Raw genomic sequence first — 15,654 nt, 5'->3', positions numbered from 1 at the left:
ATACAGTGTGATAGTACAGATCCGTGTGAATGGGAATCATTTTGATAACGTTTTCATCTGTACAGAGGAAAAACTTTTGTCTGGGAAAAAAAACCTTGTCATGTTGATGAGGCCTTCGCAGGGGATAGTCTAGTTGACATGGTCTCTGCTGACACTTCAGGGCTGCGTTGTGGTCGTGTCCAGGCGCAAGTCCTTCATCTGATCCGGATACAGCCCGGATCCGGCTGACTACGGTAAACCTCAGGATAAACAGAGAGACTAATATTAGTGTAGATGCCATTCTTCATATGATGTAACACGTACACCAGGTGTTATGGGAAGTGTTCCCAGATCCGGATGACCTAATTTATGCAGCCTAAGAATCATTTTACATGATTTGAATTATAGAAATTGATAATGTGCTATGTGTATGCCAGGTTGAAGAGATTGTGTTTTTAGTCTAGATTTAAACTGACAGAGTGTGTCTGCTTCCCGAACAATGCTAGGAAGACTGTTCCAGAGTTTAGATGCTAAATAGGAAAAAGGATCTACCGCCTGCAGTTGATTTTGATATTCTAGGTTTTATCAACTGGCCAGAATTTTGAGATCGCAATTGACGCAAAGGATTATAATGCCTTAAGAGCTCGCTCAAGTACTGGGGAACTAAACCATTTAATGCTTTGAAAAGTAATTTGCAAGATTTAAAATGTATACGATGTTTAATAGGGAGCGTGTTGACAGAACCGGGGTTATATGGTCATACTTCCTGGTTCTAGTTCTGCTGTGTTTTGGACCCGCTGGAGTTTGTTTATTAAGCGTGCAGGGCAGCCGCTTATATGGACGTTGCCGGCTCACACTCCTGGTCAGACTTGTGATGGGGTTCAGGCTCCGGGGCAGGCGTGGCTGCAGGCTTAGGCTCCTGCATGGGCACTTCATTAGCTCTGGGTCTCCTCAAGGCAAGACAAATCGTATCTCATCATCCTGCCTGCACCAAAATTCCTTCATTAGGGTGAGGTCATCACAGGCAGCGTGGTGGCAGATGTTAATAAACTCCTATTCCTTTCCAGCCAACAGCCACCCTGAAAAAAAAAAATAATCCTTCCATTTTTCTGCCCTTTAAAGTTGATAGGTGGAACATTGATGGACACTGATATATCCTAGTGATGTTACATTTGACACTGAAGCTTCAAAGCGCGTATCGAGTACGCAGCGCAATTTCTCATGAAGTATTCTCGCGTATTGTTTTCAGAGAAACACGTGATCAACGAAAAACGAAGCCTCACTTTTTTCCAGTCACGTGAATGCTTCACTTTGCGTGTTGGAGTGTTTTAACCCAGACCACTACTCTACAGGTTTTTGGAAGTTTAATTCCACTTATTAACATTTTTTAAATATAAATAAGCCAATAGCCTATGTTACATGATCATATATTCTGACACATAAACAGCATAGAAACCATAAAATAATTAGACCAACATTTACTTGCATCAAGCAACCCTGTTGGAATTTGTATAATTAGTATTAATATAATTGTTAAATTTATTTTATTGCCACACTTTAATCTGTGAATTATCATAAAATAGCGTTGTCAGGCTTTTATTTGTGCTTAATGGATAAAACAACGGCACTGCACACAGTTGCTCATAAACTGCTATAAATTTGACCTGCCACAAGACAGCGCTGTTTTCGACGATGCTTCGAATCTTTTCCCGAAACATTCAGGGAAAGCCTCAGTGCTTCACGAGGCTTCATTTGCCACTATATCTATGTTCTTTTCTGGTTCCAGTATTCAGTCACGCTTCAAATAACACAAAATAAAGTAGACAGCCTATTTATTAAACAAAAGTCAGGTAGCTTCCAAACAGAACGAGGCAGCATGTATCAAACATAACATGAACAATACTGGACAAGGACTGAAACAAACTAAGGGACTTTAATACATAATGAACTAAACGAAGACAGCTGTGCTCGTTAAATTAATCTCCATGATAACAGATAATGGCGGGAAACTAGAGCAAAGGTAACAGGAAACAGGTAGCCTAACTGAACAAACTAAAAGTCCATGAAAATGAGTATTAATTTAGTAGCCTATATGTTAAAAGTGCATACGATTTAAGCTGCAACATGGCTTTGCTAATTCAGCATTGATTTACCGGCTTTGTGTGTGTAAATAGTTTTAAACGGTCAAATTTGCAGGTTGTTCTGTAATGTTTACATTTTTTACTGACAAGAATATTCTGTAAAAATGACAGATTTTATTTTACAGTGTAGCCTACCTATTGTGAGTAAAAAAAAATTTTTTTTTTGTTTTTTTTGGTTTTTTTTACAATTTGTTAGATAGTACCAGGAGCTTCAGAAAGTTTGAGTCCGTGGCAAGAAGTATGTTTTCTTCACAGGCTGTGACTGGCTTCTGGACGCTTCTTGGCCCATCTGGACACGAGCGGAGCCTGTTCTGCGGCAGCATGCCTGAGAGGAGGAGCTGGGAAAATCATGTTCATCAAGAGTGTCCACAGTCCATCTGGAGAACATGAAATGTGACTTGAAAAGAAAAGAAAAGAACTTGGCAATAAAGGCAAGAAATTACACTACCATTCAAAAGTTTGGTTTCGGTAAGATTTTGTAAATGTTTTGAAAGCTCTTATGCTCAACAAAGCTGCATGCATTTGTTTGATCAAAAATAAAACAGTTAAAACAGTAATATTGTGAAATACTATTACAGTTTAAAATAATATAGCCCATTTTAAAACGTAATTTATTCATTTGATGGTAAAGCTGAAAAAGTCAATTCATTCTAATATGCTGATTTGGTGCTCAAGAAATGCTTCTATTGTTATTAATGTTGGAAACAGTTGTCCTGCTTTTTATTATTTTTCATATTATTTTCACATTTCCACATTTCACATTTCTTGTGTTGTACGTATTGTGAACACCTTCCAATGTGTTTAATCTCTGTAAAGGTTATGAAAGCGAATTTCTCTGAGATGCCAGATGGTGAACTGCGATGTGGATTGAACATGCCGGCTCAGCTGTGCAGCTCGTACCTGTTACTCCCCAGGGTGAGATGCACAGTTCACACCTGCACCTCTGACTGTCTACTGCTAAAAGTGCTGTTGTAACAATTACATCGAGTGAGTACAGCGTTAAGTAAAAGTTCCAGATTATAACTAATAATTGCAGAGACTAAAACCTGAAGATATTTCAGTTAGTACAGGTTTTAGTTAATACATGCATGTCGTTTTGACCAAGGTCATTCTCATATAGTATCTGATTTTGACAGCAGCTACAGCCACATTCCCGTTTGTAGCGCAATGGCTCCACCATGTGGCCAGTTGTTAATTTGGCTGCTGGGACAGCAAATCCAAATTTAGACTGTAGCACCAAAACGTTTGCAAACAGGGAGAATGTGACTTTAGCAGAATATCCGCAGTCAATTTCAAAGGCCTTGCTATTTAAAATACATATATGAAGAGGTTGCTTAATCTACAGACTTGACTTACTGAAATTGTGGTAGTTGGTTTTCTAAACATCTCCATTTGGATTATATATTTTATGCGCGAGGAGATTTATTAACACTAAATGCATACGCTGATACATTATCAGTTGTCAAAGACCAAAAATATACTGTTGTGCAAAAAGGTGTAGTAAGATAGTCCATCAGTGTTTTAAACTTTTACGTGCCAACTATTCTCTCGATCATTTCATGATATCCCATTTGTCCCAGAATCAGAGATAAATTGTCCCACCTTTACAAGATGGCGTTCTAAGGACAATGAAGACGATTTTTTTTTTTTTATTATAAACTGTTTATTCCATAAGTCTATTACGCTTTTAATTCAGCAGCTGCTCCTTAAAATAAATAAAATAAAAATGTGAGAATATGAAGTTCATTGTCATTTATATTGATATTCACATTGCCATTTGGATGTCCAGTGTAAAATGAAATAGCTCATGTAAATCAATGAGATTTTTTATAAGTTTAACAGACTATTTACATAATATGCATATAAATACCAGCTGTCACTGTTTCCCAATGTCAAAGCTCTGGACAATACATGACAGAGATGAACATGTAAAATATTGACATGTTTCTTATGCTTAAGTCTTCATAGCAGATACAAAACTAAACTATGCATTTAACAAAGTTGATGATTTAGAGGCCTTAGAAATTCATGCATCATATGATGTAGGTTTATAGGACAACAGCCAACTTCTTAAAATTAAACAAAAATAGACAAAGAAACAGTTCACGGTAAGACAGTTTTATTTCCATCATTAAATATAACTTCAGAAATGACCAGCGATAAAGATACAATTTGTTTTTGAATGTGACGTTACAAACCAAGTGCTTCCCTCTTTCATTCAACCTGCCCTAACACATTTAAACAGACTCATTTACGAATGCTCCTCAGCCAGTTTCTCTGCCTTCAGGACGACCTCCTCGATGGGGCCCACCATGTAGAAGGCCTGCTCGGGCAAAGGATCATACTCACCTAGGGAAAAACAAACACTATGAGCAACACTGAATAAAAACAGTATTATATTCCCAAAAGAGACTAATAAAAACAGCCAAGACAAACGGAAGGACTTGACTTACCATTGAGAATGGCCTTGAAGCCCTTGATGGTGTCTTTCAGGGGCACCAGCTTGCCAGCGTGTCCAGTGAAGACCTCAGCGACTTGGAAGGGCTGGGACAGGAACCTCTGGATCTTACGTGCACGAGCCACTGTGAGCTTATCCTCCTCAGACAACTCATCCATACCCAGAATAGCAATGATATCCTGCAGGGACTTGTAGTCCTACACAGAGAAGAGCAGGAACAAGGTCATGGATTGGAATTCAAAATGGAGTGAAGTGCTCCAATGTAGCCTTTACTCATTGGCGCTCACCTGGAGGATCTTCTGGACACCACGGGCTACATCATAATGCTCAGATCCCACAATGTTGGGGTCCATGATACGGGAGGTGGAATCCAGTGGATCCACGGCGGGGTAGATGCCCAGCTCAGCAATGGCACGGGACAACACAGTGGTGGCATCCAAGTGAGCGAATGTGGTGGCAGGAGCAGGATCAGTCAAGTCATCAGCAGGCACATAGATGGCCTATGAGAAACAATGACGTTGAAGAACATGAAGAGATCCAGGAAGTGGGAGTGTGTGCTGTGCAAACAAGAGGAGGCATACCTGCACAGATGTGATTGAACCCTTCTTGGTTGTGGTGATTCTTTCCTGCATGGTACCCATGTCAGTGGCCAGAGTTGGCTGATAACCCACAGCAGAGGGGATACGACCCAGCAGGGCAGACACCTATGAGGACAGAAATAAAACCCAATCTATAAAACGCTAATTTCAGACTAACAAAATGCAAGTTTAGACTTCTAAACAATCCCAACACTGACCTCTGATCCAGCCTGGGTGAAGCGGAAAATGTTGTCGATGAAGAGCAGCACATCCTGCCCCTCCTGGTCACGGAAATACTCTGCAACAGTCAATCCAGTCAGAGCCACACGGGCACGGGCACCTGGGGGCTCGTTCATCTGTCCGTACACCAGCGCCACCTAGAGGGAACCAAGAGGACCTCATAACTTACCGCAGTTCTCAAGACGGACCAAATTTAACTACTGTATCAGAGGATATTTAGATCTACAAGTTACCTTTGAGGTGGTGTCCTTCAGGTTGATGACACCAGACTCAATCATCTCATGGTAGAGATCGTTTCCCTCACGGGTTCGCTCTCCCACGCCAGCAAACACGGAGTAACCACCATGAGCCTTGGCCACATTGTTGATCAGCTCCATGATCAATACAGTCTTTCCCACACCAGCTCCACCAAAAAGACCTGAAGAAATGAGAAGGTGCCTTTAGTCCAAAATCAAAACAAACATGTTCTGCTACAATTTGAATTTTAATAATAAAAAATAATAATAAACCATTCAAAAGTTTGGGGTCAGTAAGATCTTCATCAACATGTTTGAGAAAAAAAAAAAAACCCTCCATTTTAAATAAAATTGAATTGTAACATTGTGAAATTTGACTACAACTTAAAATAACTTTATCTTAATCTTATTTATTCCTGTGATAAAGTTGAATTTTCAGCATCATTACTCGAGTCTTCAGTGTCACATAAGGTTTGTAAGGAATTACAAACCTGCGCACATATTCAAACGCGCATGCCAATAGACTGAACTCGTAATACGCACGTGCACGCCATCAGCGTTCTCACAGGTTTCGCGTTTAAAGTCTGTGTAGAGTTTCCTGTTAAAACGGTGTCGTGTTAGCGGCCCCTAAGTTAATAACTAATGATCGTTGCGACGGAAGTAAATCAAATTAACTTTAGCTGGAAAATAACTTTATTCAAGAACTGCTATAAAGCCAAAACAATCTCTGTTACTTTAAACTATCCTTGTATCTCTGTAAAGCCGCTTTGGAACAATCTACATTGTTAAAAGCGCTATATAAATGAAGATGACATGATTCTTCAAAAATCATTCTAATATGCTGATTTGCTGCTCAAGAAATGCTTCTCAATGTTGAAAGCAGCTGGGCTGCTTAATTTTGTGGAAACTGAGATACTTTCCTCATGATTATTTGACAAAGAAATCTTTTGTAAAGTTACATTAATAACTTTACTCTCACTTTTGATCAATTGAATGTATCCTTGTGGAATAAGTCACTTAAAAAAAAAAAAAAAAACAACACACACACAACACTTGCAGACCCCAAACTTTTGTATGGTAGTGTATATATACACACACATACCAATCTTGCCACCCTTGGCATAGGGGGCCAGCAGGTCTACAACCTTGATTCCTGTGACCAGAATCTCCTGTTCGACACTCATATCTGTGAATTCTGGTGCCTCAGCATGGATGGGGGCAGTCCTGAAGAACAGATCACAATATTAAACTTTTAAAGACATTGCCACAAATATATCTGCATCAATAAATGGACAGTTATATACTTTACAAGAGGCATAACAGCCATAAAATTAGCTAGCAAAAACAAGTGCGCTTCATAAATACTCACTGTTTTGTGGAAATTGGTCCTCTTTCGTCAATGGGCTCACCGATGACATTCATGATCCTGCCCAGCGTCTCAGGTCCCACAGGGATTCTGATGGGGGCACCAGTGTCAAGAACCTTCTGACCACGCACCAGTCCCTCAGTACCATCCATAGCAATGGTACGAACGGTGCTCTCCCCTAAAGAACAGCAAAAACTATCATTTGCATGTACAAATTCATCATGACTTACAATTCATATTTTTGCATTAAACGATCAGTTTCAGTCAAGCTTTAGACATGTTACCCAGATGCTGAGCGACCTCCAGGACTAGCCTGCTGTCACGGCCAGCAACTTCCAGGGCATTGAGAATGGGGGGCAGACCCTCGTCAAACTGGACGTCCACTACGGCACCGATGACCGCAACGATACGCCCGCTGGCGGCGGCAGCAGCAGCGGCAGGAGCGGCATAATCCCTGCCTGAAGGGGAGGAAGAGGAACAGCTGAGGATCACATGCAACTGACATAAGTTACCTATTTGTAATTTAAACCAAATTACAAAAAAAAAAAAAAAAAAGACAAGCTATTCTGAAAGTCGTGTCGATGTAGTTTGTTTATTGACCGGAGAAATCAAAACAGGCAAATGAATGCACCTAAACAAGTCGATGTTCTGTAGATAAAGCAGTTAAAATCTGCTGGGAACCGCCTGCAAAATACACTTAAAACTTGTGAAGGTTCATAAATGAGGTTGCATTAACTCGTGATCTTATTCCACGTTTATCTGAGCCATGACCTCGCGAGCTGCGAACACAGCTAGCAGCGCGAGCCTCCTCTCCATGACACATAAAGGTCATTCCCGTTTTCCTACCAACCAGAATTAGTTGTTATCATTAAATGAAGTATTCCATTATGGCAGCATATATCTACCACAAATCAACATACACGCAGAGCATCAGGCGAGGGCAATCATTGAAAATATTCCAGTAAAAACTTTGCGGCCTGCACTTGCTGTCCCGCATGCTGCCATTTAGCAGTCTCGCGCTGGCGGTGACGTTTGCTGTCAGAAGAGCTGAGTTAAAAGCAATCAGTCTAAAAAACAATTATTTCTACTTACGAGAAAACAGTGCTGCTGGAGCTCCGTTGAGGGCCTTCAGGGGGGTCACCCCGGGCTTAAGAGCTTGCAAAGCCCCGGTGCAGCAGCGTCCCACAGCTCCCAACATCGTTAAAATGGCTGAAGGTGGAATGGGGCAGAGGCTCGCGAGCTTATATATGGTGCCGCTTGCGCCTCACACTGCGCATGCGTTTCAGACATGGCGACACGGGAACTGAGCGTCTACGCATGCGTCAGTGCTGAAGGACAGACTGGGCATCGTTACAATGAACTGAAATAGCATTATACTGTATGTGCAGTGGGGAACCATTGAGCAATGATTTGGAAGATTTTGGCCAAATGTAATACCGTAGTAGCCTATAAATATATAAGAGTGCATTTACACAAAATAATGGATCAATAACAGACCGCCTTGGTATTATGATCTGGAATCGTTTGTTTAAGACGTAATATCCACAGGTAGTAAGTCTGTGTGCGTGCTCCACCCACATCTGTTTTAGAGCACAATAAACATTAATGCTTTTGATTAGATTTAGATATAATCGTAAATCGAAATATCAGGTTTTCAGTTTAAAAAAAACAACATATATATAAACCCAATGTCAGTGACGATTCCTAGCCTATGTTAGCTAGCTTGTGGCCTCTAGATGTCGTCGTTGTGGTGTAAACGTTTATCGACTGAACAGTTTTAGAAATGTTGTCATAAATTGTGTATGTGTATGAGTGACAGTTGCTGTCTTATTAGTGTGTGAATGGCCAGTAAGCCCATTATGATTTGTTCTGACAACAAAATAAAACTATAACATAAAATATGGGAATATTAAACATTTTATAAAATATTTTTGGTTCGATTAGATAAAAAAAAATCTAATTTGCAATGCATGCAGGGTAGTTAACCCTTATTCATATTAAGGGGAAAACAGGGTTACAAAAAAGTATTACAAAAATCTGGACATTTAAAATTTTACCAAAATTCTAATATTTTAACAAAAGGAGAACTGATTTTTAACGGAAAAAAAATCACAGACCTGCTGTGAGCTACGTACGAGGTTGTATCATGTTTTTATTGAAGTCATCAATCCACTTCTTTAAACATAAATATTTGTATAGATGCATATTTTGCAATACACGCAAAATGTTTATTTCTGTAGCTATACACAGTCAGCATCATCAGAGTAATTTGAATTAGATTATGTCACTCGCAATGCTTCATGGGATTGTAGTTTGTTCCATCATAAAAGCAGCGCAAAGTCTTTTTTTTTTCAGTTCAGTGTTGCACACAGTTTTGTACATTTGGTCTTTTTTTGTTCGATTTGCACATACTTTTTTTGACTTCAAATAAAAAATGTTAATGTTGGTTATGGTTCATGCTTTAAAGCAACACCAAATATTATTTTGTACCTTAATATAATGTTTCCATAATAGTTTCAGTGGGTCATCAACTCGTAACAGGGTGAATGCGGCCCTCTATCGGCTATAACCGCACTATGCAAGTTTGCCAGATCGGGTAGCGGATCTGTAGTTCTAATGAAACATAAGAAACTACAAATTTGACTTTTACGGCAAACGTTACTATAGCCGATAGGTGGAGCCTATATAAAAAATAGCCGTTTCTGATGTCGCAATACATCATACTTTCATAAAATCATGCAGCATACTATACCTTGTCTGTGGACATCGTTATTTCCAAAGCTGGTGCTGGATAAACAAATAGCGTGTGTGCAAGGATCGGCTAAATTATTTACGACAGCGGGAATGGACAATTCCGCTTCCAACCTGTAGGGGGACCGAAGAGGAAAAGTGCTTGGTGTTGCTTTAAAACTCTTTACAGGACACAAAAATCCTGTGGTTACAAAATGAATCAGAAAAAAGAACCAAGCAAATTTTTTGTTCGGAAATCGTACTTTTGTGTACTAAATTACTGACGAATTTACTTGAAGGCTTGATTTCAACGATGACGATGTCAAGACGGAAAATATTAATCATGATTCATGACGATATAAACGTTTTTAAATTAATTTAAACAGCCTACTGTTTACGAAAAAAAAATATTATTATTGCAAGATTATTATTATTAGTGTTATAACAATGATTTTAGAAGAGGAGTAAAAATGTATTAATACTGTTGTTGCAGTATCCAATCATTGTATCTCTGTCATGAAGGCTGTAAATCGCTTCAGGACTCAAGCTCGAGTCATCAGGTGAGTTAAAATGCTGAACTGTGTAGTTATGCAACCACAACTAATTTCGGAAAATAAATAGAATAGAAATGTATATTTGTGAGTCTCTGTGCGCTTTTTAATTAACCCATCCAGCAACCACAGTATACCTCCGATAATAACATCGACCATGAATAATAATGTTTCCAAAACCATATTCACAGTATGACAGCATATTGTAAACATACGATTATAACTTACATCTGCAAAGAAATGAAGTGAATGCAAGTAATTTAATAATGTTTTTAATTAAACATACAAATGATATAGGCCTATTAAAATATTTTTTTTGTATTTGTGTACACTATTACACATATAAACATAAGCATATAGCCTATATTCATATACAGTTTAGTCATGTCTTATGTCTTAAGTGTCTTTCTGTGTCCTTCTAGATGGCTGTTTTCTAAGTCATTCTGTAGCATCCGTTTACATCAGTAATGACAGGTAAGTGGTGCTCTACACTCTGCTCTACATTGTTTTCCTCACTGAAGAAAAGTTGATGATTTCATAACACATATAAGTTTTCCTCTTTTAAATCCTTTGATAACCAATTCATTGAACATTATATTCATTGCTGGAAAATCACAACCCTGAAAAGCTGCAGGTCGATATAATGTTTAAATCTGAGTGCTGAATCCAGATTGTGAGTCTATCACAGACATCGAAGGGATAGTTTAGTCAAAAAATAAAATTCCATCCTTATTTACTCATGTCATTTTCAACCTGCATGACTTTCTTTCTTATGTAGAACTCCAAAAAGATTTTTGGAAGAATGTCTCAGCTGTTTTTGTCCACACATTGAAACTCAAAGAGGTCCAAAACAACATAAGACCTCTTTGACTCAATATGGACAATGTTGGAATGATCCCTTTGTATATTGTCTTTTATCTTGATTCATAAAAATCTATAAAAATATTATCAGACATTAGAAACCATACTCAGAAAAATAACTTTAATACAATTTACATTTTTATTATTTTCTTACATATGCAGTCAAATAACGACACTTTAGCAACCCACAACACATGGTTATTATAGTTGAACTTCTGATATTGTCAATATTCTGCAATATTATTGACTTGAATGCACTGACACAATTGGATGAGAACTGAACTGATCTGATCTGACATCATGGTTTTCTCCAGAGCTGCTTTATAGATGAATTGAACTCATTCCATAATTGAAGAACTTTACACAGTTATTGAACCGAACTGAATCAACACTGAACTGATTGCAGTTGAATAATGACTGTGTACTATTGTCTTTTTAGAGCAGCTTTACAGCAGAATTGCAGTCTGCATGCGTCACTGAATTTTCCTGTTATCACTGTAAAGCTGCTTTGAAACAATCTGTATTGTATAAAGTGCTATAAATAAAGGTGACTTGCCTTGACTGTAGATTTTTTGCCTGAGATTAGAAGTGATTTATCACACACATACAAGAATATATAATTACATATCTTCAAATTTGGTTGGATGAACGCTGTTACAAATTGAAGAATGAATGCAGCCTTGTTGTAGGCTACCTTTACTAACCATCCTGTGTTTCTACCATGTTTTCAAAGGGTTGCTTCCATCAACCATCCAGGGCCGGCCCGCGGCATAGGCGGAATAGGCAAATGTTTTTTTTTTTTTTTTACTAATACTATTTTAAAACCATTAATTCGAAATACTACCAAATAATTTTTTTTTTTTTTTAAACTATACCCAAAAACTTAACTAAGTCCCCCGACTCCGGTCCGGCGCATCAATCTTCCCCCGCTCAGCGAGTGCTTGAAGTGCGTCAGAAACAGAGCGCGCGCGATCAGTTGTTGGTCATTTGTTGTGTAGCGTCGGTCGCCTCTCGCCGCATCCAATGTAGACAGCATTGCTTTTGTTTGAGGGCGCTTTACACAAGCACCCCTTTAGAAACAGGCCTGGCAGCTCACGCCAGGTCTAGACACGGTGAAAGTTATGGCCGAATTTACATGACACATTATAAATTAGCATTATAGTCTGCAATAGATACAGTGTCAAAAAGAAGAGAAGTGGATAAAAGGGGATAAAGACAGAGGTAAAGTGATGTAGTGAATGAACAGTTTATCTAATTGCATAGTAGTAAGATACTATAATTTAATGGCAGTTATTTTTACCTTAAACTTTATGCTAGCAGTTGTTCTGAGTTCTCCAGAGGCCCCAGACAGTGTTTTTTTTTGACATCACTTTTTTTTTTGCCAAAATTAGTAATGATATTTATATACAGGCTAATTAAAATAGCAATGTTTTATGTAAAATTCACATTAAAGAAGACATTTTTCAGTTTCATTCATGGTGAAAACATGAAACGTGCCATAGTTTAGTGGAAGATTGCTACCATCAACTGGAAAACAAACACTTTTGCTAGTGCTCAATGAATAGTTTGTGCACGAATGACATTTGGACGATGACATCACTGTTTTATCCAGAGTGGCTATATATAAATTAACTAAATTAATAACTTATTTACAACAAAAATAAACCATCACTTAACTTAAGCTGGACTATGATACTATTTTCTTCTAGATCTGCTGTATAGGAGAAGCAAACTTTTTTGCGTTATTTTCCTGTTATCACTGTAAAGCTGCCTTAATAATCTGTATTATAAAAAGTGCTATATAAATAAAGGTGACGACTTGAAAGCTAGATGTAATGCTCTTGCTATTTGTGTTTAGGCTGTAATGTATATATATATATATATATATATAGGCTAAATAATCATGAACACAATGACGGGGTGAAATGGGCTGTGATGCATGGGGCACCAGGTAAAATCTTGCCTAGGGCAGCAAATTGGTCAGGGCCGGCCCTGGCCGACCACAGCGTGTCTTTATCATGGGCTCCGCCACAGAGCGGTAAATGTCCCGGTAGCCCTGAACGCTGCAGCCGTGGATGGAGTCTCTTCCTGCTGACACAGAGGGGCCGGATACACGTTCACTGAAGAGACTGAGGCTGCTGCTTCCAAACCGTTGGGTCTTTGAGCTTTCTCAGAGATGCAGCTGTAAGTGTGATCCAACTTGATTACAGTTGCCAGCTGTGAAAGCTCACATCGCACGGTCTTGAATAGAAGAGATGCCCTCCACCAAGAATCCTCTCAGGTGTGAGGGAAGAGCCCTGGTTCTTCTCGGGCGACGCTGCTCCGTGGTGATGACTGGAGGAACACTTTCCAAATTGGACAAATTGATAAAACTTGTCAAATTGTAGAGTTGTGAAGAGCTTGTTCATGTGATCAGGCTTCAGGGACAGTTGTGTTGATTTCAAATATCAACCCAAGCTTCAGTACTGACATAGAATGTTGAGGCTCATTTAAATGTAAAAAACACACATAGAGCAGCATGAACTCTATGTTACATATACTATATGCTTTTCTATTACCATTATCATCTTCATTCATTTATATATTTTTCATCTGTGTCTGGACGTAGTGGTGTCTGTTAAGGCCAGCATCACTGATAGGAACTGTGCTATATTAGAGGTTTATAAAAAAATTCTTGTCCTTCCTTTCTGTCCTTTTTCTAGTTTGGTTTTTAAAAAAACTGGTCTGAACAAAAACAACAGATCTGCTCATATTATGTAATTAATTGTGTTTTTAACTTGTGTCTTGATATTTGTAGCTGCAGACACCAAGGATGAAAAGCAACATGAGGTTGTGAACAGCTTGAAGAAACTTTAAGTTATGAACAAAATGCACTGAGCTGCTGAAAAGAAGAAAGCAAAGTCAAGTCACCTTTATTTTTATAGCTTTTTTTTCAATACAGATTGTTTAAAAACAGCTTTACAGTGATAACAGATAAATAATAATTCTATGATTCAAACAGAGTTAAATTAGGCAGTAAAGCAGCTCTAAAAAGAAAATAGTGTCATTGTTCAGCTGAAGTCAGTTCAGTGTTGATTTTATACAGTTTTCTTGTGATTTTGTGGTGAAGGTTCGAGGAGACCAGGGGCCGAATAGAAGAACACAATATTGTAAGCTTCCCCCCAACACCCCACCCCCCCAAAACCAAACTTTCTGTGCACAGGACCAGGCAGAATCTCATTGTGAAAATTTGCATCCTTCAAATCTATCATGACAAACCAATCCTCGGATTGAATTTGAGACACGAAAAGCTCAATCTCTCAATGCTCGATGGCCCCTTTGCCCAGGAGAGACTCTAGCTCCTGCATAAGCAATGGAATTTTCTCTGGTTTCACCGTAGTGGGAAACGTGGAGTTCGAGTTTTGAAATGAATCCTGTAACCACTCTCTTTTGTTCGAAGAACCCAAGGAGAGATGTTGGGCAGAAGTTTCCATGCTGCCAAACTCTTGGAAAGAGGAACTAGTTTTACACTTTCATTTTATATGGGAGGGAAGTACCAGCTTGGTGCCCTGAAACAGCTCGCTCGCAGGAGCCAAATGAATTTAATGAACATTGAAGACTGGGCGCAAACCCCACCATGAACCTCCGCTCCCGAAGCACCAGAGGTGGCGAAGCGATTCCTGAAAGGGTATGGGAGAGAGAGGAAGCTTGTTGGCAAACTACCTCCCTCTCTCCCCCTAGGGGGCCCTGGCGTGAGGACTTCTTTTTCTTAGCCGCAAGAGCAGGGATGACTCTCCTGAGGTCAGGTCTGCCCCCTGCAGGCTGGGAATGGGAACGGTGCCCGGACCCCCAATTCTTATGAGGGGGACACGGGCAGCCACACTAGCCCTCTGTTCCTCCCTCCTTGAGCAGGGGGGCGCAGGACGGGAGGTGGAAGGGCCAGCCTGTTGGACCTGGTGAGGGATAAACTGCTGGAACACCTCTGTATGTTTCTAGCACCACCTAGCACCTATCAATGATTGTGCAAAGACGGTGAGAATGGAGATTGGTGAGGAAGCGCTCATCCAGCTTACAATGTGCCACTTCCATTCTTTGATCGGGCCTCACTAATTTAGCCACCGCACGAGTAACGACCTCAAGCAGCTCCTCATAATATTTTGACGATGAGGACGGTCCGCCAGCCAGATTCTGTTCATAACCCCCCTCAACATCTAGCTCCTCGAAGCTAGACACCCCTGAGCGGAAATAATCGCAGAGTGAGCCTCCAGATCCAGAACGGGACCGTCGGAGACTGTAGAGAGAGCGAGAGAATGGAGTCACCTCAGACTCCTCTAACAGCTCCATCTGCGATTCCCATTACTTAAGTCTATATGCGCCGCCTCAGCGGACGCGGGACTCGAACCGAGCTTTAAAAAAGAAAAAAAGAGAAAGAAATGAATACTTTTATACAACAAGGATGCAATAAATTGATTCAAGTGACAGTAAAGACATTTATAATGTTACAAAAGATTTCTGTTTCAAATAAATGTTGTTCT

The 15,654-nt window shown here is 39.5% G+C and overlaps 1 protein-coding gene across 1 annotated transcript; it reads right to left on the bottom strand.

Moving 5' to 3' along the window:
• Positions 1-4,222: 4,222 nt before the first annotated feature.
• atp5f1b (ATP synthase F1 subunit beta) lies at positions 4,223-8,277 on the bottom strand. Its single transcript, XM_084100998.1, has 10 exons — positions 8,091-8,277; positions 7,283-7,456; positions 7,002-7,176; positions 6,735-6,856; positions 5,630-5,814; positions 5,375-5,533; positions 5,160-5,282; positions 4,866-5,078; positions 4,574-4,775; positions 4,223-4,469 (listed from the first exon to the last, which is right to left on the bottom strand). Exons 1-10 carry the CDS (start codon positions 8,194-8,196, stop codon positions 4,372-4,374), a joined length of 1,557 nt encoding a protein of 518 aa, XP_083957124.1. The 5' UTR covers positions 8,197-8,277; the 3' UTR covers positions 4,223-4,371.
• Positions 8,278-15,654: the final 7,377 nt, after the last annotated feature.

This window comes from Abramis brama (assembly GCF_963993115.1).
Source record: "Abramis brama genome assembly, chromosome: 23".
Classification (NCBI taxonomy): domain Eukaryota; kingdom Metazoa; phylum Chordata; class Actinopteri; order Cypriniformes; family Leuciscidae; genus Abramis; species Abramis brama.
Note: the sequence above shows the minus strand (reverse complement) of the source record. Positions and strands in the feature narration are given on the sequence as shown.